Here is a 24,107-nt window from a genome sequence, read left to right as displayed (position 1 = left end):
TTTCAATGAGATACTTCAGCATCTATCATCTCATTACTGAGTTAATCCTGTATTCTCGACTCCTGAGATTGGTCAGTCTATCCAGATGGAAATCACTGTGCACAATATCTGGAGAATAACGGTGTTAAAAAGTAACCCACACCTTACAAAAAATAAGTTACTTGACTTTGATTTAAAAAATTGACAGAGATGTTTCAATAGCATGAGTGCAATAACTATTTCCAAATAAAACTAAATACAATTATTTTTATTTAACAAAACCATGAATCATTTTAGAACATTGTAAATATCCCAGGATTTGTAGTCTATATGCACAATTCCGTTGTTTGATTGCAAATAGATTTGGTCATACAAATGCAATGTTAATTTCACAGGGATTACAGAAAAATATGAACAAAGAGATACCTGGTCTGTTCCAAAGATTTTGCTGTCTGTGAATCATTGCTCTACCTTACATATCTATCTCAGTAGCAATTATTAAATTTTACAGCAAGAGAATTCTATACATGGATAAAACTACTTCATTGACACTGTATTGTGTAAAGTGTCCTTAAAACAGATTGTGCAGTGTAGAAATAATTATCACATTACCTACTTCCAGAAAATGAGGTTCTGCCTTTAATTTCCTGGATTTCAAAGAAATGCTTTAAAATCAACTGACAATAAAATAAGGCATTGCCTTTATGAATACTAAAGGAGAAAGCCCTTTGCACAGAATTCTGCATTCAGATGTTCTTAATTCCTTATTCTCAGCCTAACTGAGTGAAATTTGGCTGCTCCATGCCAAAGCTGCTCTCCCTTGAGGGTGCCTCAAATGGTAGCTAATCAACAGCCCACTTCCTTGCACGTGAATTTATGTCAGCTTCCAAATTAGATTCTGGAGTCTTTGGTGCAGCCCAGAGCTGCCTTAACTCTTAAATGCCACTTGTCAGCTAGCAGAGATTCCCGGATGCTTGTGATGGTGATCCAATATACCTCCTTGTCTCTCCCCTCGCCAACACATCCTTCCTCTCTCATTTCTGTTCAGCTGTCAAACTTGTGGCAGGATGGTAGCTGGCATATTACTGGAATTTAGCACAGGATACAAAACCCATGCAGAGTCTAGGTAATGTAACAAGCAGTGATCCATACACCTGTTGTCTAGAGCGGTACTGCAGGTTGTGTGAATCTGCCCTCAGCAGTGCAGTTGTAATCTGCTACTCAGATTTTTCTGCATAGTTTGGGCTGCTGGCAAACAGCCATGAGCTCAGCAGTTCTGGTGTTGTAACGTTACAGCAGTAAGGCACCTTGCTGTACCATGCCTTTAAAGCAAATGTTGCATACAAGAAAACACACATGTTGGGTTAGGAAACTAGTCACCAGAGTCTTCCTGTTTTATTTCTGCACTCTGGTGCTAGAAAGTATGCGACAGCTTATGCTAATTCCAAACAGGTGTGACTCATCAAAAGTTAAGCACCTTTAAGTCCTGCTGATTTCAATGAGAAATCTAAGCAGCCAATGTCCTTTAAGAAGTGTGTAAGTTTGGTTGGAAGAAACTTACACAATTTTTTAGTTGAAGAAAAGATAACCAATTCCAATTCTAGAAAATGATCTTACCAAGTGCAATAATTAATTTCCTAGGTAAAAATCAAGGCAACAGGTGAAAGAACTATATTTAAAACTCATATACATCTAAATATAATTATGAGGCAGTTATACACATTAAGACTGTCATACATTAGCACTGTACAGCATGTTGTTACATATAATTTATTATGGGTTAAGTGGAAATCAACATATCTGATTATCACAACAGCAAAAAACCAAAATTCTTCTGAGCCTTGAAGCAGCATTTTCAGCTCTAAAGAGAAAGGGCTGAAAATCCTATAAATTATACAGTCTAAGAATTCTTTGAGGCATCCCATGAAGTTTCCATGCTTCAACTGAAACTATACACCAATATAACCCTGCATTATGTGTAGTCTTCAATAATATGCAGTTAACTGTGAAGTAAATTGATGCAGCAGGTCTATGCAGCAGTGATTAAAGTGCAAAATATTTGGTATGGAATCCTAATGATTACTGTGTCTTGCTTCAAGAGACGCCGAGGAACCAAGACTAGCTCTTCCATTTATGGCAACCGTATTTGATGGAGGCCCCACCTGAAAGAGAAAATAATATATTCAGAGTGACAGAAGAGAACCAACCTAGCTCCCATTGAAAGCTGCATAGGAGTAATTCAAATGCACAACACTATCATTGATCAACATCTTCTACTGAAAAATCATGAAATGTTAGGTAGCTGTCATAAGCGCATTCATTAAACGTGTACTTGAGTTCAACGTGCATTGAAATCCCAACCCAGCCATGAAACCCAGTGGGAGGCCTTGAGCTAGACTTTCTCAACTTAATCTACCTCACAGGTTTGTTGTGAAGTTAAACAAAAGAAGGGAAGAAATATGTATTCCTGATCTCTTGATAAAGGGTGAGATAAAATGCAAGCAAGCAAGCAGGTCTAGAGTTGCCCTATCTTTCCAGAAATGTTTGAGATGGCTTATATTGACCTAAAAGCAAACTGCTGGAAAATTATCATCTGCACATATCCACAGTTCTTTTATTGCCTTATGCTCAATCCTCCTGCGGCTAAGGAAACATGGAATGTCCCAAATTGAGTAGCATTCTTGTTCCACAAAAAGTTATTGTTTTCTTTTTCTGAAAAAAGGTCAGAAAAGAAAGACTTCCTTGTGGTTCAGTCTGCATTGCCTCAGTTAATATGAGATGCACTGCACTATGTAAGTGTGACAAGCAGCACAGACTCACTGGTACCCATATAGCATCCACAGATTAGCAGGATGACGTGTCACAAAAACACAGGGCAGGAGTGAGTTGGTAGCTGCCATACTTCCACAGCAACATGAGCGCTAGGCCTTCTCAAAGACCTTGCAAAGTGGACTACCACTGAAGATGGGCCTGCTGTCAAAGTGCTGAACAACAGAGGCATCACGTGGGAGCACAGATAGGCCTGTTGCCTTCTTGTGGGGGAAGGTAAAAGGAAGAATGGGGAGGGAACCCCTCACGGATGTTGGTGGTCTGCCATCAGCCCAAGCCAGTATAGCCAATGGTGGGAGGTGATAGGAGTTGCTTTAAAACATATGCAAGACAAAAGAAGTCCATCCTGTAACAGTGTTCATGGGCATTTAAAATCTTGTTCCTTAAACCTAAATGTGCAATTGACTTGCACATTTCATTTTAAGCATTCATTGAAGAGCCAGTGTGGCATGCTGTGTAGAGTGTCAAACTGGGACTTGGGAGATCCAGAGTTCAGTCCCCACTCAGCCAGGAAGCTCACCAAGTGTCTTTTGGCTAGTCACTCACTCTCAGACTAACCTACTTCACAGGGTTGTTGTTGTAAGGGTAAAATGGAAGTGGGCAGGCTTATGTAAGCTACTTTCCTCTAGAGGAAAAATGGTGCAGTAGAAATACAGTAAATAACAAAATAAACATAACAAAATTGGTCTGCTTATGTCATTCTAAATTAACACATTGTTGATTAATGTCCCAAAAGACACCTCTTGCTTGTTTGTTAAAGCGCAGCATCTTCAACATCACTAAGTAAAAGCCACCCATTAACAGGACTGGAAAGCTGTCCAAGTGGCGAGCCCAGGCCATTTTGTTGCCTGAGGCAAGGCAGCAAATTTCTCATGCTACCCAAGTCCAGGTGCCTAACACTGAAGGCTGATTGTGTAATTTTGAGATGGACGCTTCCACAAGATCCTCTCCCCATTCCAGGCAGCAAGCACACACTAATGACACATTAAATAATTGCTGCCCCTTTATGACACCTCAAATCAACTTCCTCAGGTAAACATCTCACTCTGCCTAGGAAAGAGCACGGCCATCTAAGCAGACTCCCCACAGGGCAGGTGCATGTTTCTGAAATGGGCATGACAGTTGCTCAGGAAAAGATGCCTCTCTGGTCTGTTCACTGGTTCTGTGTGCACAGTGATGATTCCTCTCCTCAAGACTGAGCTTGGGCAGAAGAAAGATCAGGGTCAACCAGGCAAATCACCAAGTGCCTTGCAGGGCTTCCGATTCCAAATTGTTTATCAATGGCAAAACCCCACCACCACTTCCTTTGCTAAAGTCGAATTTCCCTTCTGCAGTATCTCAGCAGTATGTTTCATGTCTGCAAATACAGGAGAATGGCCTATGGGGTGGGAGAAGAGGTAGAAGATAATGTGGCTCTGCCCATTAAGCAACTATTTTCCCTTTGGCTTTGTCCCACCCCAAAACCACAGTTTTATACCTGCCTCACCATAGGAAGCCTCCAGGTTCTAGCAGAAAAAAAGATCCTACAAGCCAGAAGTCTGTAGACAATACACCAGGCCTATGTATGTCTTACCACGAGATCCCAGGAAAACTAACTGAAAAAGATTAGTCATATGACTGAAATATTGTGGAGAAAGAAATAGTTTCAAACCCCAACCTCATCTGACCCATTTGGTTAGCAATTACTGCGGGCTTTATTCAACAAGAATAAAACTGCAGCACAAAAGGCCACAGAGTTTGGCTCTGTACCCTAACAAGTTATTAAAGAAAAAATGCTTGGCTGACTGTAGCAGCAATTTTTGCCTTGTTCCTTGAATGCTTGGTGGGTGCTGAGAGCACCTGACTGACCTTTTACCTAAGTTAATAGCACAATGCAGCATTAGCCCAACTTTACCATTTAAATAGAAGTTAAATGTCCTTTTCCTTGCTCTTCACACATAAATGAATCTGGTAAACTTCTGGTCTGCTGGCATTAGTGTTTAATTCACCCCCATGTAATCTTCCTTATTTTAAAAATTAAAGCAACATTTTATAGACACTATCTGACTTCATCTTCACAAGAGGCTTAAAAATAAATTTGATGCCACACTTTTGTTCACTCCAGCTTCACTTTCTCATATTGTTAGAAAGTGAATAAGTGCAGTCATTATCATCTACATTTTTAAAAAAACCTGCTTTCCTAAATTGAATAGAACTGATGTACATTCTGTATAAAACTTGAAACACCTTTCACATAAAATAACATGGATCTGCGCATGTCAATACTCCTTTAGTTGTCGCATTCTCATTTTAATCTTTTTTAAAAAGCATTTCCATTTTACCAGGTTCCCTGTGCATTTTGTGGGTGACCCTGGATTTTAGAAGGAAGCATGTATGAAAATGCATGGCAGGTTTTTCTCAGCTCAAGGGAACGGTGCAAGTCCTGAGCTAGCCTACAGGAACTCAAGTAAGTGCAACCTCCAAGTCATAGCTGTAAGGAAGCTGCACAATCCGAAGCTTGTCTGACAAAACTCGAAGCTGCCCAGCCTAATGGGCGTAAGCTTAGGAAATGTCCTTTTATATAGTCCCCATAAGCCACTGTCCAGCCCAGGAGGGGGAAATTGTGCCATTCGCCCTTAAACAAACAGCCCCTTATTTGTTTTGTCTTCTTGCACAGCCCTGAGCTGATTAATGTCCCAGTTTAGCATAAAAAGCATTTAAATGCTTTGGGTTTTATACAATTTGCTTAGGTAACAGGTGCTCCTTTGGCAAAGCTGCACACACAGAAAAGAGACTCATGCTTTCCTGACGATGTCCACCCCTCCTCCTCAGCAGCATGCAGAACTCCTACAAAATGTTCACTTTTGCATAAGACTCAACCAAAATATGGCGACTTCTCTCTTCCAAATGGCATTTGGAACAGCACCATGGAGCTTTAGGATACTGACTCAGATTTCTGGAGCCTGCCCAGTGTTGTGAGCAAGCATGACGACGCAGGGCTTGGGCAAGCGCTCTCACAGGACACGACTTGTGCCACTTCGGGAGACTCAGATGACGATTCACAGGATGAGTATTTAGTGGGACTGGTGAGCAGGGGGCCCCCAGCATCTTGGGAGCCAACAGGAGGGCATGGAAATGGATGAGCGCAGAGTTAGGCAGGACATGGGGGAGCTGCTGCCAGGCCACAGAAGGGGATACAGCCAGAGGGTGGAGTGTCCTCTAATGGAGACCACCTGCTCCCTCCAGAGCTGATTCCCGTGGCTGGCAGCTCAGAAGCGAGACGCACAGCTGGATGTGAAGCATGCAGAACAGAGGCGTGCGTGCTTTCACAGTGCCCCTCCCCGAGCATTGGACCACAAGCACACACACAAAAGGGGTTTCGGGAAGTGATCCCTAGAATGGTATCAGCTGACTATTTTGTGTATGCTCAGAGATATAGCTGGATGATTTATATGTAGAAACAATGAAGAGAATTTTGTCAAGAAAAGGCTTGTGGCTGGTGACTGCTGAGAAGGAGGAAGTCCGGCTCGCAACGCCTAGCTGGGACAGAGCCCTAGAATCTTCCTGCCTTACCATCCAAGTCTTAGAAAATACACCGAGTCAGAAATAGGCCTGACAAAACTGAGAAAGAAAACAAGGGGCTGAACCATCAGCTGTGGGCAAAGGATATGGGAGGGCTGGGGAGGGTAGGTGTGAATCCAGAATGGTTTATGAAAGGCTTTAGTTGGCACAGGGAAAGAAGCTGAAGGGGGTGTTGGGGGCAAGAGGAAGAGGCCTGGGTAAATAGAACAGGGGAATATTATGCTGACCATACAGAAAGGTATGGAAGGCGTCATGGAGACAGGACAAAGAGACCAGACCATGGCTGTTGCTTCATGTTTGCATTGCACAGAAAGAAAGAACAGAAGGAGACAGATATCTGTATATACAGACACACACAGTTTGACTGGGAGAACTCTAAAATAGTCCTTGTTACCATGACTCTCTCTCTCCTATCTAATAATTATGTACCACTTAATATTGGAAAAACTCTACATTTAAATATTGAACAATACATTTAAATACACTATTAAAGCAATTTCAACTATATCATAGCATATGAGTAGCATATGAATTGCACATAAATTACAATGAAATACAAACCAGAGGAAGGCTGGATGAATAAGTATGCTTTCAGGAGAGGTTAAAATGCACAATATTTTCTATGCCTGAATTGCACTGGAAGAGGGTGTCCAAAGTCTGTGCACTGTTCCAAGAAGGCCCACCCTTGAAATATTATATGTCAATATTGTTTTAGTTATGGGACCCCTAGCAAAGCCCCCTGAAAATCTGAAAGCCAGCCGGCTATATATAAGGGGAAGTTGATCTGTTAGTTATCCTAGTCCTAAGCTGTTTAGGGCTTTGTATATCAAGAAACATTAAGTATGGCTCAGCAGCTAATAAGCAGCCAGTGCAGTTCTTTTGGCAGAGGTGTAATATAGGTATAATCCGGGTTCCCCACTGAGTGGATTCAAACCAGGCACAAGGGCAGCCTCATTCCTGTTACATGAATTACCAACTGATGTGGGGGGGGATCAAAATTTGAGATGGGGATGCTAAGAATCAACAGGAAATTTTCAAACAATGGAGAAGGTAAACAGGAGCTTGCTCTCTACAACTTCTAACAGCTTAGGAAGGGATGTGTAACAGGTTTTCTTACTCCATACATTTCATGCCAAATGTATGTTTAAACACTGATGCTGTACGAGATGTTTTATTCAGCTAAATCGAGGTGAGCACAGTTTGCATTCAGCTCATAAATCTCCTACTGGCACTCTTGGAAAATCACACCCTCACAAGATTCTCTCTCCTTCCCTGTCTCATTGTGATTGAAGCCAGTGCAGATTGCTATGGTGATTCTGAAACAAGCACTGTAAATCCATTGTAATTGATGTAACGATGGGAGGTGGTGGCAGCGGGCAGGGAATCGTACCCGTCTCAATTTGGCAGCCGCTTCCCCAGAGCGGATTGCAGCCAGCAGGGTCTGGTGGATCTGTTCTGGGTCAGGGCGCTGGAGTGTCACAGCCAGGCTTCTCTCTGAGGCAGCCGCTGTTGGGTGGCCGGATAAAGGAGGCGCTGGCTTGCTCTGCGCATGGATTCCGCCATTATTCTTCTGTGGGATGCAAAACCAAAAACATAGCACAAGTGAAATCATTCTGTCTTTCAAGGGACAGAACAGGCATGACTTTAAATGTGTGTCTAACAGCCACGTCTTCTTTTCAGATTTACTCTAGAATAGCCGCAGTGCCTCCGATCCAGCTCTCAAAAGATGGAGATCCAACCCAGATCAAAGTCCCTGGTCCAGACTGAATGTAGCTGCTAAACACATAATTAAAAGTAGTTTCTGTTCTGGCCCATCATTCTATAGGCACTACAAGTGAACAACTGTCCACTTCTAACAAGAAAAGCTTATTTAACTTAAAAATTGTCACAATTATGGATCAGAACCCATTTTATCATACAATTTGGGATGCCTTGGTTGTTTTTACTTACATATTGCCAAGCTAGTAAAAATATCTCCCCAGCTCTGTGATTCTAGTACTTGACCATCTGATACAAGTACATTTCTTAAGAATGTACAAGCCCATAGAACATTCATATTAGCAAAACTGAAGCTGCAGTCCTATGCACACTTACTGGGCAATATATATAACTGAATTCAATGGGACTTACTTCCAAGTAGGAATCTATGTGATTGCACTGTAAGGCTGAAATCCTATGCCCACCTACCTAACCATTACTGAAGTAAGGGATGTTTACATCTGAACAAACATCTATGTTTTTAAGAATTTCATTTCAACATGGACTGTGTCCATGCATGGCAGTGTACCAGAAACTCTAAAGCACATACTTTTATAGTGTAACTGTAGTTTCATCATGTACTTTATCATCCTTTTTGCTGGTTTACCAGGATGACCAGCTAGAAGTCTGGTTTTGGATCTCTATTAGATAAGGTCCCATTCATACCTGAGTAGGAGACTAACTTTTTTCTAACTGCTTTGCACATGCAATAAATAAAATAAAATAAACACAACTGAGACTATATTGGCAGAACTATATAAATTCTGTTTAGTGATTGCTGTTCCATTATTGTGCTCTTTTGATTTGCTCCTGTATTTTAATCTGAATGGATTAAAATGAATTAACAGATTAAAATATCAAATGGCCATAGCAAATATTGATGTTATGTCTTTACTGCCACAGACTTACACGGCTATGCCACTAGAAAGTCTATTCACAATTTTATTTTGCAAATAGTTTGGGATACATGACAAACCTATCAAGAAAAGGGGGCAGCATGGGGCTCAGACATTTTAAAGAAACGAACAATAGTACTGCTGGTTTACCTTCTCTGTCACGCTCTGTTGTGGCTGTGCTGTTGGGCTCTGCAAAGGAGACAAATCCTTTATCTCAGTGCTAGACACTGATGAGGAAAGGTCAAGAGAGGTTTGCTGCCTTAAGGGCCTGGATGTGTTGGTACCTGTCTTGCTAAACGACTGTGATCTTCTAACTGCTGATGATACAGCGAGAGCAAATGGTGAGGGCCTGGAACTTGAATACGGTTGCGGCAAAACAAAAGTCCTCAGAGTTTTTGGATTAAATGGAGAAGGCTGGGATGGGGAAGAATTCGGAGACACAGGCGTTTTTACAGGAGGAGCTACATCTTCTGCTTTTTCCAGGCCATTTTCAGTCTTTTCTTCTATTAACTGAGAAGGGACATTAACTGTTCTAGGAAATGGAAAAGAGGTTCGATCTGGTGATGGCACCTTTTTCTCTGGCTCTACACTCTTAGCTTCACTCTGAGTAGAGCTACTGAGAGAACCACTTCTTGCAATTGCTGATGTCACGTAATGCCCAGAAACCCTCCTTTGCATCTGTAAATAAAAATTGCTCGGTTTTGCTGTAGGACTTAAGATAACTGGCTTTGCTTGTGTTGCAGGTGGTGTGCTTTTGTTTTCTGTGCTTAGTGCTAAGGGAGCTATTATTTTAGGTTTGGAAGGTTCCACTTCCGTTTTCTTGGTTCTGGCATCAGAGAAAGAGGCTATGGAATTATCAGCACTGTATGTTTTAGCCAGTGGATCATTCTCTGGCAACATGACTTCATGCCTAAAACCAGGTCCTGTTTGTTTCAGGCTTTTTGAGATGTTAAGATTTTCAGTTTGTGTGCCAAATTCTTGGGAAAGCTCATTCTTAGGAGACATGTGCAAACAGGTTGCTTCTTGATTCTCCAATTCCCAGTTGTTCACTACTTCCAGAGACTTTGGAGGTACTATTTTGTAAGTAGTCATTCCAACTTTGGGTATATAGTCTCTTGTAATCTCATTAGAAGGCTTTGGTTTAGGTTTTGACTCTTGCCAATAAAGTGGGTAACTTTTTGTGGGAGAACTAACTGGACTTTTGACAACTCTCTGTGTTAAACTGTGGTTATCATTTGCAAATGGTTGGTTTTGGTTGCCATTAGGACTCGCTCTTCCATGTGCTGATTGTTGCCTCTGATGGTCAGGTTCTGTCATAGTTCCTACTGCCTCATGTACCCTGTTCAGGAACCCTGAGGGTGGATTCTTTAAAAGTGCCTTCTGCGTTTGAGTCGAACTTCTGTGGGTTAGCTGCTGGAAACCTTGAGGATCAGCACTCTCAGTCTGGCATAAGTTATTATCTGAAGGGATTGTTTGAATTGCAGCATCTTGAGTCTTTACAGTCTCAACAGTGGAGGACTCCTGTTTTTGATCATGCACTGCCAGGAGTACTTGAGGGGTCTGCTCCTGATTAAGAGAGGTGTGATTCTGATAGACTTGGCAGTTCAATGCTTCAAGCTTGTTAGTTTCTCTTCCTTCTAGCACATCGAGTTTTCTTTCTTCTGTGGCATCACTACAACCTTTTTTTTAAGGCAAAGATAATTTAGAAACGAGAATCAAATAATGGTCTGAACCACAAATCATTCCTTTTCATTTCAAATAATATTCCAGAGATCTATTTTTCTGGGGTGAGGGTGTGCTTAACTTGCACAGTCTATAGCAGTGTGACTGGCAGACATAATCATGAGCATTTTTTAAACATCCAAAGTACATCTACAATCTCGCGCACAAGTCTTTGTAAACAGGAAGCATAATCATTAGCTCTTACAGCTTGTGGACAACATAAAAACCCATCAGTAACAATAAGGTCACTTCCTAGAACCATTAGTAGAAAATTGCCTTATATTAGTAATCAACACTGTAAAATTAAAGACATCAGAAACAGCGCAAGCATTTTCTTGTGAACAGAGACACACACTGCATGAGTGACACTACGATTTAATCTAAAAAACAGAAAACTCACCATTGTTTGCATTCAGTTGCAATCCTCCAAGTGGCTTGCCGTTGTCAAGTGTAACTTTCTCTCTGAGTATCTGAGTTTGCTGAGCTCTGCAAAACATAGTATAGTAGACTTCTATCAATAAAAGGATGAGAGAAACACCACTGAGCTCATCCCATCTGCTCTTACTAATAAATTTGTTATGACATAAGCTGCTAAATTGGCTGGTAGTATAGGTATATAAGAGAAAAAAATTAAGTGGTGAAGTCAGAGGAAAGTGAAATGCAAAAAATACGGACCAATAATTATGCAAAAGCTTAAACATCAGTACTGTGAACACAAAATAATGTCAATGAAACACAAACATTATGGCATTAGAAAGCTAATTAACACCTGTAATTGGACAGAAACTTCTTGTTTCAGTTCTAGGCACAGGTGACAGAAGTACACATCTCGATGAATTATAATTCAGCAGTTTCACCCTGGAGTCTCACTTAAGTGTCTTTGTTTAGCTCCTAAAGAGAACATCAATAGACTAAATGAACTGTTTGGACCAGCCATTACCTGGAGCTACCTAAGACTTGCTGGACCTAAAAAGGTAGAAGGTAACCCCAGGTGAAGTCCTGAAGGCACTGCCTCTCTGCCTGTTTTCCAGATTTCCTAACACTTTTGCATTTTAGGATTTTAAAATGATAAACTGCTTTGTGTACATTAAAAAGGACCCCATATAAAAACAGCAAATAAATACAGTCTGGAACCAGAAAATGTTAAACCTGAACTTAAAAATAAACATTGCTATGAGACTTTATATATACTTTGCTTCTGTACTTAGAGCCATTCTCAACCCATTCTGGTATTTAAGGGTACAGATATGATACAACAGTTGCTGGGCCCGCTGCCACAAACATAGGCTGGATCTGTAGCTTCTCTTCCATCAATTCCTGCACTACCAGTTGGATAGCTGTAAGCCGGCTTATGTTGTAAGCCGTCCTGAGGCTTTTTGCGACAGGACGGCATATAAGTATTTTAAATAAATACATAAGTTAATGAAGTCCACCACCGTCACCATCCAGCTATGCAGAGTACTAAGTCTAATGCACTTACTTGGCATCTGCTCTCATCTTTTCTGTATTTTCTTCATCTGAGTTCTGAGCATTCTCTCCAACATCAGTGGCAGGTTCAGAAGCTGATGGTGCAGGTTCAGTTTGATGACCATCTAGTGGAACTTCAGGAGCACTGAGAGAGGTAGAACTCTCTTGTGCTGTGAGAGCAGTGTCTGCACTATCATTGTGCATTTCTTCTTTCTCATCTATCTCCTCTAGGCTATATTCAGAGCCAATGTCGGCTACATTCCCAAAAAAGCACAAGATGTAATATTAAAAGAGGAGAAGTAGATCAAACTACAGTGTAATAAAAACCCTAAAAAACAAAGCTAGCTTACTGATGAGTTCACTGGGGCAGGGAGAGCCCTACACCTAATATGTGGCAGTGCATATGAGTATACAAAATTGCATACACAAAACAGGGTGGTGGGCTTTGTTTTCATGGCTTAAAAGTATCCACATCTGTGAAGGCTTATATGAACAAAGGAAGACCGCTCTGCAAAAGCATTGGAATCCAGTAGTATCTTCTCAAGGGATTAACCAAATGAATAAACAAACTCATAGGAAACTGCCTCTTACAAACAGCTGGCATGTAGCTTGTTCCTACGTTCACTGACTTTCCTACCCCGGCCAAAAAATGGACCAAGACCTTTTGCCCACCACTGAGCTATCACTCTTCCCAACTCATCAACAGTTCCCATTGCATTATTATTGGTGTAATATTTCAGAATTAGACTATAACTATATAATCTAAATAGTGGCATGATCTGTTGAGGGAGATCTCTGGGGAAAAGTCAGCTTTCTCTGGGCTCTCCTAATACACAACATTATCACACAAGTTCACCATAAAAACAACCTGTTCTATTTTAAGCAAGCATGATTATGAAACAAGCATATCAGGCAATCCTTGAAACATCAGTGAGAACTGACACTGAGTCAAATGAAATTATGTCAGTTGGAACCATTCTCATGGCCATCCACAACCCTCGAAACCAGAACAGAATGGAAAACCTAGATTGCCCTAGAAAATATATACACAATCTTTCATTTCCTTCAGAGAAACTGATGCTGTAAGTTATTATCCAAGTACATTAATTGTAAAGACAAAGCATGACCTACATTTATGAGACACTTCAGACTCATCTGGAGTATCAGAGTTACCCAAAAGGCTACCTTCCTCTGAGACTTGCTGAATATTGCTTTGGTCATGACTGGTTGATTCGAAGGAGCAAGAGGCACCTGATGGCACTGTGGTCCTGGTTAGATCAACTACATGGCCTAAGAAGCAGGTTAGGAAACAATACAGTGAATTGGCTTGAATTAATCTCATCATTAAAACAAAGAAAGGTAAGATGTAAAAAGCAGCAATGGCCTAGCATAACCCAGTCTTCTCAGGGGTGGTGCCCTCCAGACATGTTGTGAGTCCAACTCCCAGCATTCCCAGCCAGCATATCGCTGCTGGCTGAGAGTGGTAGGAACTGCAATCCAATACATCTTAAGTAGCATCAGGTTTGGGAAGACTGCCCTAAGCAAGTTAGTGATGGCAAAGGAGACTGCGTTCACGTTGCAACTTGTTAGTAGGGCTGTAGCATTTAGTCAAGCAACTTAAACCTTTTGGAAACATGTCCCCAATTTACCAGGTTAAAATTACTTTTAATGCAAGTGCTTATAAAAATCACAGCTGGCAAGCACTGTCATAAGACAGCTGCCTGTTTTGCTCTGATACAGAACAGAAAACTCTGCCTGCTGAAAGATGCAACATCCAAAAATACAAAGGAAGAATGTGTTTGTCTTCCTTCAAAGCTATTGTTTTGCGCATAAGCAAACAACTGTCTTATCAATTAAAATGTTGTGATTAATCAATGAAATGCAATTCCATACATGTCTACTCTGAAATAAGACCCACAGAGTTAAATTCCCAAAAAACAAGATTGCAGCCTACGATTACTCAGGTGATGGACTTGTAAACTAGAGCCAAAATTATATTTTAATTTGAAAACAACAAAAGATCTTACTATCCACAATTCCCCCAAGCACCTTTAAATCAGGATGTGCTAGATTGGAAAGGGGAGAGAAAATGTTCACCCTTCTTTCTCACTGCAGGGTGCAGGGACAGCTTTAAATGAAAACCCAACTGGCTGACTGCAGAGACAAGCTGTGCCTGTAGGGGGAGCTACACGCAAAGCAGTTCCGCATCGCTCCCATTAATGTCTGTGAAGAAAGGAAACCTCAACAGGCTGTTTTTGCTCTAGCCATCATCAGCCACCCTCTTACCCAGCCACTTTTTAAAAACATTTAAATACTTTTCTATTCCTTGTCATCCATCTCTGTAACAAGTGACTCTCAACACTTGAGTCTATCATCATCCATTGCCATCATCACCATCTATTTCTTTTCTATATCACTCAATGGTGGAGGCCCTTCCACTGAGACTACAATGGAAACTTAAGCAATACTTTAAAACTCCCTTCTTTCCTACAGGCATCATCCAAGCAGCAGCTAACATGAGATTTTAAACATGTGTGGCTGTTTTAGAAGGATATTACAAGAAATGGAAGGGGAAGGAGAAAACACAAATAAGGGGTGACGGATAGGCAGACAATCACATGCAGGCAAAGTGGAGAATATATATATGAATGAATGAGAGAATGATGTAGGAAGCAAAAGCACAGAATCCATGGTAAGCACATCCACAGTGGAAAGTACTATGACTCAGCTGAACTATAGGGAAAGGGTTAAAGGTTTGTCTGCAACTTGTCATGATTTGTTATATAGCAGTTTTAACTGACTCAGTGCTTTGCCAAGTTTAAGTTTTCCAAGCTGTAGTTTTGGTTTCCTCACAGAATTGCAATCTGAGCTTTTATACAAAGAGCTTTTCTTTTCCTTCTTTTTCACTGCATGGAACTCTAGGTGGCACTGTGCTACGGCAAAATTATTGCAATTACACAAGTAAAAAACCATTTGTTTTTTGCTTTCAGAAACAATACTCAATTTTTCCCAGTCCCAGAAAAATGCTTTAAAAAAACAAAACAAAACCAGAAGCAAAGCTGATTGACTGCAACTTCATAAAAAAACAAACAAACAAAACCTGTAAGCAACCATAATAAATGCATCTTGTAGAAAAGTTCTAACTTAAAGAGACATGGTTAGGGTGTTTCTATCATAATTTTAGTCTTGCTGACAGGACAGCAAACTGACAGAGACTGATCCATGGTGCAGCAAAAGAAAAATTAACTTTTTTTTGAAAGCCATTTCCCACTATTTTTTTCCACTATATACACCCCAAACTGCTATTTTACCTTAATCCTGCTGTTTGAAGCAAATAGCAGCTGAAGGGGCAGGTAAAAAGATATAGTACAAATTCTTCAACCCTCCCCCCCAGGTGCATTTTAATTTTTATTCTGAGAGAGAGAGAGTCAGAATCTGAAGACACTTCAAGGAATGGTTACTATGTTCCTAAATGTGTGCTAAATGGAAACTTTACAGCTTTAAAAACTTAGTTTTGTAACATGACAGCTTTAAAATGCTCAATATTTTAAAAAAGCCTCTTTGGAAGGCAGGGATAGAATGACAGGTGCAGAAAGACTTAAGTTTCATCTACAAAATCGGATGCAATAATTTGTGGGATATACAGTTGAATCTGCCACTATTTAAAACAATAAATGTACCTGGTGAAGACAGCGCTTCTGAGCAATTTCCTTTAACAGTGCCTTCAGTATGAACTGATTCTGCCGATTCAGATCCTGAAATGTAGATTGATTTTAGGAAATGATTCCTTTTGATTCCAAATTCAAACAACATACTTAAACAAGAAAAAGCACAGTCAACAGTAAAGCAGTCCTCCCCTCAAAACAAATGCCAAATACATTTTTCCAAAGGCCACAAAATTGTCCATTTTCATTTTCTTTATGAGGCACCTTTCTCTGCAAACTACTTTTTCTGGACACATTCTTTAATAAATCTTTAATTAAGATTATACTAAATTTTGTAATTAAAATTTTACTTAGAAAGCATTATTTGTTAAAGGGATATTATTGCCTCAAGAGCAAGGGGTAAAATTTTGAAATGGATCCCCACAACCCCATCCTTTTAGGAAGACTACCTGTCCCGATGCTGTTGTCACTCTGGCCCTGGGCTTTTCTGGGAGGCGGCGTTGGTGCTTTGCGCTTTGCTCGCTTCAAAGAAGAATTAACTGATGAAGTACCACTGAGTTGAAGAGAGCCTGTTCTCACTATTCCTATTCCTGAAAGTCCCTGCAAAGAGGGTAGGGTGGGAATAAAAAAAAATAAGGCTATTCAAGGACACAGCAGCAACAATGTTATTAGTGATGGACAAAAGCAAATAATTATATGCACAATGTGAAGAAAATGAAAACCATTTCACAGCAACAATAGCTGCGTAAGAAAAAAAACTGCTTGTTCCTGAGCTGGAAGCCCAGTTGAGATGCAACACTAAACCAGGAATGGGGGGCTGAAATCTAGAGGGGGATGAGGACATCCACCTAGCCACCGCTCCATTGGCCTGATGGAATCAGTAGGCAAAGCAACACATACAGATGGCTGGGCATGACCAGCAACCTGATACCAGAGCAGGGCCACTCACACTGGACTTCTTCAGGTCCTGCTGAAGCACCAGCTGGAGTTCCTCCACCACTGCTTTCGTCAGGCCCAGTCTTGCTTGCCATGTACCTACCCCCACTGGGAAGGATGCCAGGCAGGTAAAGCAAGAGGCATGCTAAGGGAATCCCTTTGCTCACCAATCACATTTTCCCTTCTCCACCTCCTGCTTTTGAGTTGTATCCGAACTTGGCCACAAAGGCTTAGGGGAGAAACCTTGGCTGAGGCCCTGCAGGCTCGACTGACCATTGTATTGGCCCTGCAAGCCAGAGGTTCTCCACCCCTGTGCGAACTGTAGTGCCTCCCTTCCTACACTTTCTGCTTTGAAGGAAAGCACAGTTCCAAGGCCATGTGTCAGTACCTGGCACAGCACATTGCAGGACTCACTGCTGCTCCCAGTCTCCTCTAAAACGAATGAATGAACCAGGCATCCCAAAGAGAAGATGAAGCAGGTGCAGCAGGCACCATATTAATGCATCTGGTCCTCACAAAAGGCCCATGAGCACGTCAACTTCGACAAGCATGCAACTACATAAATGTTGCAAGCGATGCCTGAAAATGTTCTTTGCAGACCTTATATGCTTGTTCGTAGCACAGAGACACGCTAGTCTATTTTCCCAATCAAGTAAACTGACAGCACATAGACCACAGACCCAGAAGTTCCATCTCTACTGACATTTTTGATCAGACAAGAAACAGCAGGCGTCTATTCCAAACTGTGGACTCCTGTTTTTTATCTTTTCCGTACCTTGCCTTCCTTCCAACAACATTAAATGTTAAAGCTGCATGAGGGACAACCAATGCTATATATGGGGAAACAGCTGCTAGTTTCTTGGGCTGTACAACAAGTTCCTTGTATAATATCTGAGATCTAGAAGGCGAGGTTGTAAAGCTATTCCTACCTATGGAAAAGTACTATGTCAGTAAGAAAGCTAGGGCAGAGCCCTTCTCTTTGACATCTAGCACCCTATAAGTATACAGTGCAGGGAGAGGATATCTGGTGAATGAAAAAGAGAGGAAGGAAAAAGGAAAATGGAGAGAGATGCAGCACATTCTATACGTCCTTCTAACCTTCATTATGAAATGGTACAGTGTAAACAGGGTTACCTCCCCATCGGCTGTCTGTGAGAACTAGGCCTCTGTGTTACCTAGAACAACATACTAGAATGCCTATGTGGCTCTGAAATTTAGAACAGTCAAAAGGTCAGCCACCTTCAATGTCACAAAGCCATTTTACCTTTTCTTTCCTGCCAATGCTCAGTCACATAAAATGGGAAAAATAGGAGGAGATAAGTGGAGTCTTTAAAACTATGAGAAACCAGACTACAGTAAAGGAAACAGTGGAGACAGTGTTTGCTTTTTAGCTGGTTTTTCCTGCTATTGTCTGATATTACCACTTGGGCATAGATAAATGCCTAACTTTATCAAAACTGAGTAAATCATTCAGTAGAGACAAGGATGGTCCAGTTTAATCTATAATAAAAGCAATGCAGCAAGCAAGTTTTAGCTCACTTTTAGGGGCTACTGCTTTATCAAGAGATTATGAGGAAACTGCAAAGAAAGAATGCACTGTCAAAACATTTTAAGGCAACTGAACTCTAAAATCCAAGACTGTAGTAATAGAATGTCGGACAAGGCAGAGTTTTGGTCTGATTTGGCTTAGCTTTTCTTTTAAAAAGGAAGATACTTGCAGATTTCTCAACCCTAATAAAGTTTTTGTATCAAAATGTTAGGATGTTTAAAGACCACATATTCCATGTCAAGTATAAACCTCTTTCAGTCCAAGGGCCAAATTCAATTTTGGACAAGTTCTTGGAGCTAAATTCTAGTGTGAGTGAGGAAAAAAAAGGGTGGGCCTTAAACAACTGCTATTTTAGCTTTAAGTTCCTACTGCCAGTAACCAAAACTAGCATAAACACTTTGACTTTTCAGAACTAGGAAAAACTGCACAAAACCTGGAAAAGCACTAAATGATGGGCAGTTGGGGAAATGAAGGTGTGGCCATCTAAGTAGCTCAAGGATGGTCAGATTAGGCTCCCGAGGCCTGAGGTTCCCCACCTCAATGTAGCTTGGAGTCCCTCCTATACCAGTCCCAATGATCAGAATCATGCAATGTCTCAATCTTGCCTTGCCCACTACAGCCAACAGTGTTACGCAGAAATTCAGTGTTTTCTTTCAGTTCTGATTGGCTGTGATGAGCACATGATGCCAGTGCACTGGCTTCCCATCTGTTTCTAAGCCTTTGACTTAAAGGTCCAAATGGCTTGTGAGCAGAGCATCTAAAGGCACATCTTCTCCTATTCAGACCTCCTCAGACACTTGGGTCATCTTCAGAGGCTCTCTTTCAGGTTGCCCCCAAAAAAGCAGCAGGGCAGGTGGCTACAAGAGAGGGCCTTCTCAGCAGCAGCACCTGCTTATGGAATGAACTCCCATTAATAACCTACACTGTGATCGTTTGGCACCGGACAAAGGCCTTTTCTTTTCCTCTTAGGCATTTTAGAGACCTGGGTCTAGATTTGGATGGCCGCTTTCTCCACTTCTGTGCTGCCTATTGCTGGGCACTGCACTGCATTTCACTCTTACTCATTTGTATTGTGTTTTAGATTTTAACTGTTCCATGGCATTTAATCTTGTGACTGGTTGTAATCTGCACAGGGAGCAGTAGTTACTGGGTAGGTCATGTACAGAACAAACGGATGCATGAAAATTCCACTGTGGCGCCGAGTGGCAAGGAGGCCGTGGCGGCTACAGACTTGCAGGTGGCGACGAGAAAGCCGTAGTCCGATGGGACGGGCTTAGTGCTTTGGGTTTGTCAATAGCTGCAGAAGGAGGGAGGGAGGGAGGGAGGGAGGGAGAGAGAGAGAGAGAGAGAGAGAGAGAGTGAGAGAGAGAGAGAGGGCATCAAAAAGGACCACCCCCTCGTTCCCCTCCTGTGGCCACTTTTGGGCTCTACTGAAGGGAGCAAACTACTTGAGAACAGTTGCCTGACAGTGCAGCTGGCGAGAGGCGGTCCTCCTCATTTCCAAGTGAACGGATGTCAGTGGTGTGATGGTGAAGCCGAGGGGATCCTGCGTATTGTTATGCTTACCGCACAATACTGCTTCCCATTAACATCTGCACCTTCTGTTTTTTTTCTGTCAGTGGGCTGCCATATTTGCTTTCCAGCCAAACATGGATACAAATATAATGTATCAAGTATTCCTTTGTGATGTCAGAAAGCATTATGTATTAAACAGAGAGAGGAAGAGAACATGTTTCTTAGTCAGGGGAAACAGTGTGTGGACAAGGTAGGAGGCTGTGGTCAGCTAGGAAACCTCAGAAAGCCAAATCATGGGGCCTTGGAAGGATGGATAACCCCTAACAATGCCTCACAATTGCCTTTAAAAAATGGATTATTTTTCCTGCACTCAAAGAAAGCCTAGCCTCCTCCCATTCTTGACATGCCTCTGACAGCTGAAATCTATAGCGATTCCATCATCAGTCTGGCTCCCACAACTTCTGTTTGTATACTTCCAGAGAAAGTCTGATTGACTGCAAACCAGAGAACAGAAAATAATAGTGAAACACTTTCAAAATCACAACACAATAAACAATCTGCCAGTACAATCAGACATTGGAGAAAACCTTATAAAGAAGCAAAAAAATAAATAAATACTGGATTGGATCCCAACTTCCGTAAGAGTAACTACTCATGGGTTTCTAAGCTTCCCCCTTTCCAGTGCAGCCTGTTGCACGCACCCAAATCTTCTGCTGAGGGTTGGGTGTGGACTCCGGAACAGCATGGAAGGTAGCACGCAAAGGCAAAATCATTATTATTTTTAAAAGGAAGGCTTCCTTGTATGAGCAGAAGTATCTTTCCACTTGTGCAAGTGAAGCTTCGATTTAAGCCATTCCATTCAATTGATTTTAATCTCCCATAACACCAACACCATAATTCAATATAGATCCAATGCATCTTAAAATTGATAATTTCAACAGTTTAGGTGCACTGATTTCTGGTTTCTGACTTAGGCCCCCAGGCTGAAAATTTTTGCACAATGCTCAGAGAAATAAAAAGAAGAAAATATCTTGTTACATATGTTTCTATTTTGAGTTGTCCAATATTTTTTTCTAAGAATGAGACAATCTTCTCAAACTACATAATCCAAACCTCTATTAAACAGCGCACTCTGGTGGTTATAAATTCATGAAAAAGAAATTACTGTGTTATACTTGATGTGAGTAAAAATAATATTAACTGAAGGGCCCTGCATCCATTTCATCTCTTGGGCCTGCGTTTTCACCATTCAGTTTTGCACTTCATCCTTCTAGCATGCTCATATAGCCAAGCGTATTAGAAAAAGATGCCTTTCATTCCAGATTCAAAGTGATGTCTGAAACACAAGTATGCAGTGCTCCAATTTGCACTGACACATTTAGCTTTGAACTTTAATTGGAATTCATAACTGACAATCTGTGCTTTAGCAAGATATTACCCACTGCATTAATTTCCCCCCAAACTGTGATGGAATAAGTTCAGCACATATTGGAATTTATATAGATAGGTTTGACCTGGCAGTCCGCTTCGCAACTTCATTAAAATGCATTATTACAGAAGCAGGAAATACTATTAAGATAAAAACATTAGTCTTAAACATCCATGTTCTTCCAGTAAGTAAAATTTGATATTTTCAAGGTTTTAGCTTGTTTCTAATAATGCAAGGATTTGAACTGTTTAGGAAACCTTTTCTCAGAAATATGTTTAACTGCATTTTTTTTAAATAAAAGGCTAAGAAAGGCAATTTTGAAATGACACTAAATGTCAGATCCTTCCCCAGTTACTGAACATGTTACTGCCAACCATAATTTCCCCATATTTAATGCAAATAGAAAGACTATCAGTGGATTCCAATTTACTACATGTTTTAAAAGTAGCATTTTTAAGAGAAAAAAGGAATGACTGCACTTAAAAGTGCTGTTTCTGTGCTTGTATCAGATTATCTTACAAAAAAGTTCAGTATTTAATTTTTTTTGACAATCTCTCATTTTCACTGAAAAATTGCATTTCAACTTCCAAAGGAAGTAGTTAAAGTAGTATCTTTGATAATTATTGGCTAGCTAACAAATAAGTGGTAGTGCTGGGGATTTACGTGCATCATATACCTTTCCCTAAAGCTGCCATCTTATACGAGCATACATACTTAAGCAGAACGATGTCTCACTGAACTTCATGAGACTTACTTCTTTCCAGCAAACATGCATAGGACTGCACTGTCAGGATAATTACTCGGAAGCCCACCTATTTCAACCGAACTCTTTTCAAGGATGCATTGCTGAGTTCGCCATCAGCACTGCAGCAAGAGCAAACAGATCCCCTGCTTCACATGACCATAGTGCACTTGGGTAGGCCATCCAGATCATGGGGGAGTTTTCAATGCCATGGCAGTCAACAGAAAAGTAGATAGTGACTCAGGAAGCACCCATATTATCTTTGGACACCTGTATGCTAACAGCTGGTGTGTTTACATGTAAAATAAGAAACTGGTTTGAGGCACCAGGGAATGACCATAAGGAGCTGGTTTGATGCAACACCAAGGCCAGGCGGAATAGAAACTAGGTCCACGATTGTGCAGAATTGCAAAATGTCCAGAAGGGACAATCAGCCAATGTTCTTGCGGCACCATGTCTCTACAATCCATAATGCTTGGAGTCAGAGAAAGGAGGAGACAATAACAACCAACCTTGTCAGATTCATCCACACTGCTAGACTTCACCACGCAACCTGCAGGTTTGTCCTGGGTTTGTGCGAGATCTTGGGGCACGCTTTGAGAAGTAGGCATGGGGGGCAAAGGAGCTCGTCGTTTCTTTGGCATCTCGGATGGCAGGGTATTTGAGTCATACTGCTTCGGTATCACGTTGGATCTCATAACGAAGGCTGGCCGCGGCTTACTCAGCAATGGAGTTGCAGGAGCACTGGCAGTCTTACAAGGAGGGGAGAAATCAATTGAAAAATAATGGAAATATATATTAGCCAACACTCTACTTTAAACAAGGGATGCTCAACCATTGTTTTACAGCCTCATTCATATTTCAGCAAAGATGATGCTTCTCAATATGAAGATGAGGTCATCACAATAAACCAAATGCAGGGACTATTTGCATGGGCCCTAAAGTTGCACAGTCCCTGCGTGTTTATTAGCTAGTCCTGAAAATGCAGGTTCTTTTATTCAGTCACTTCAGGCAGCTGTGGGACATCTCCTTATGCACTAGTAGTTCCCATGCCAGAATTCACGAAATGTGATAGGACAATGACTGGCCTTTGCAAGCCAAGGAGCATGGGAGGGAAACTGCCAAGCCTCTGAATATAATAAAGATCTAAGGATAATAGCTAGCAGGTCAAAGAACAAGCGGGATCTCTGGGACGGCAGCATCCTTACACTGCAACCTTCACTCATTTCCTAGCAGGCATGCATAGGACTATGTTGTAATCATGTAATAAAATATCTCCTGGAAGCACAAAGCCCATGAGGATCATTCGATGAAGTGGACCACAGTCCATGAAAGCTTACGCCAGAATGCAGTGCTACAAGGCTCTTTTTAATTTTTTTTGCAATAGGCTACCACAGTCAGTCAGTAAAAAGTAGATACACAGTCAACACTCCAATCTCTGGCCGGTCCAGTTGACATCAGCATTTTTATTTTATTCATTATATTTATATAGTCCACCTTTTTTCCTTTCAAGGAACTCAGGATGGCTTACAGAATTCTCCTTCCCCTCTCATCCTCACAACCACCCTGTGAGGTAGGTTGGGCAGAGAGTCTGTGACTGGTCCAAACTCAGTCAATGAGCTCCATGGCTGAGCAGGGCCTAGAACCCAGAGCTCCTGGATCCTGGCCCCACACTCCTAACCACTACACCACACTGCCCAGTGTGACTCCCCTAACAACTGCCCAGACATCTGCCAACACTGCTTTTTTGCTTCTACACAATGTTAATTACAAATATTATGGTCTTCTTACTTGTTCCCGTTTCTTCTTGTTTCGCTGAAAAAAGCCAAAGAAGCCTTTATTTTCTTTCTCCTTCAAAATGTCAGAATTTTGTGAGTTTTGACAAGAGTCTGAAAATAAAATATATGCCTTGGTACCATAATTGCACTTTTTCTGCCATGGATCTGTATTACATAACATTATTTGATATATAGTAGCATACTCAATTCTATATGAACTTGCTTGGTAATAGTATCATGTTCTCCCTTTAAATATTTTTCCTTCAAGAATGGCAGCAATT

The 24,107-nt window shown here is 41.2% G+C and overlaps 1 protein-coding gene across 10 annotated transcripts in view; it reads right to left on the bottom strand.

The window, feature by feature from the left end:
- Window positions 1-226: 226 nt before the first annotated feature.
- COBLL1 (cordon-bleu WH2 repeat protein like 1) overlaps window positions 227-24,107 on the bottom strand; it is a 97,213-nt gene continuing 73,332 nt past the window's right edge. For 9 of the 10 annotated variants that reach the window (XM_044417907.1, XM_044417899.1, XM_044417901.1 and 6 more), the window contains 10 exons: window positions 23,840-23,937; window positions 22,561-22,800; window positions 16,327-16,477; window positions 15,893-15,967; window positions 13,344-13,502; window positions 12,226-12,466; window positions 11,146-11,231; window positions 9,174-10,702; window positions 7,760-7,939; window positions 227-2,141 (listed from right to left, as the gene is read on the bottom strand). In XM_044417907.1, coding sequence (XP_044273842.1) covers window positions 2,052-2,141; window positions 7,760-7,939; window positions 9,174-10,702; window positions 11,146-11,231; window positions 12,226-12,466; window positions 13,344-13,502; window positions 15,893-15,967; window positions 16,327-16,477; window positions 22,561-22,800; window positions 23,840-23,937 — 2,849 coding nt within the window. In that variant the 3' untranslated portion in view covers window positions 227-2,051. The remainder of the gene's footprint in view (window positions 2,142-7,759; window positions 7,940-9,173; window positions 10,703-11,145; window positions 11,232-12,225; window positions 12,467-13,343; window positions 13,503-15,892; window positions 15,968-16,326; window positions 16,478-22,560; window positions 22,801-23,839; window positions 23,938-24,107) is intronic. The other variant, XM_044417908.1, reaches the window with a different exon arrangement.

Source organism: Varanus komodoensis, unplaced genomic scaffold, assembly GCF_004798865.1.
Source record: "Varanus komodoensis strain SLA01 unplaced genomic scaffold, ASM479886v1 scaffold9, whole genome shotgun sequence".
NCBI classification, from domain to species: Eukaryota; Metazoa; Chordata; class Lepidosauria; order Squamata; family Varanidae; genus Varanus; species Varanus komodoensis.
Note: the sequence above shows the minus strand (reverse complement) of the source record. Positions and strands in the feature narration are given on the sequence as shown.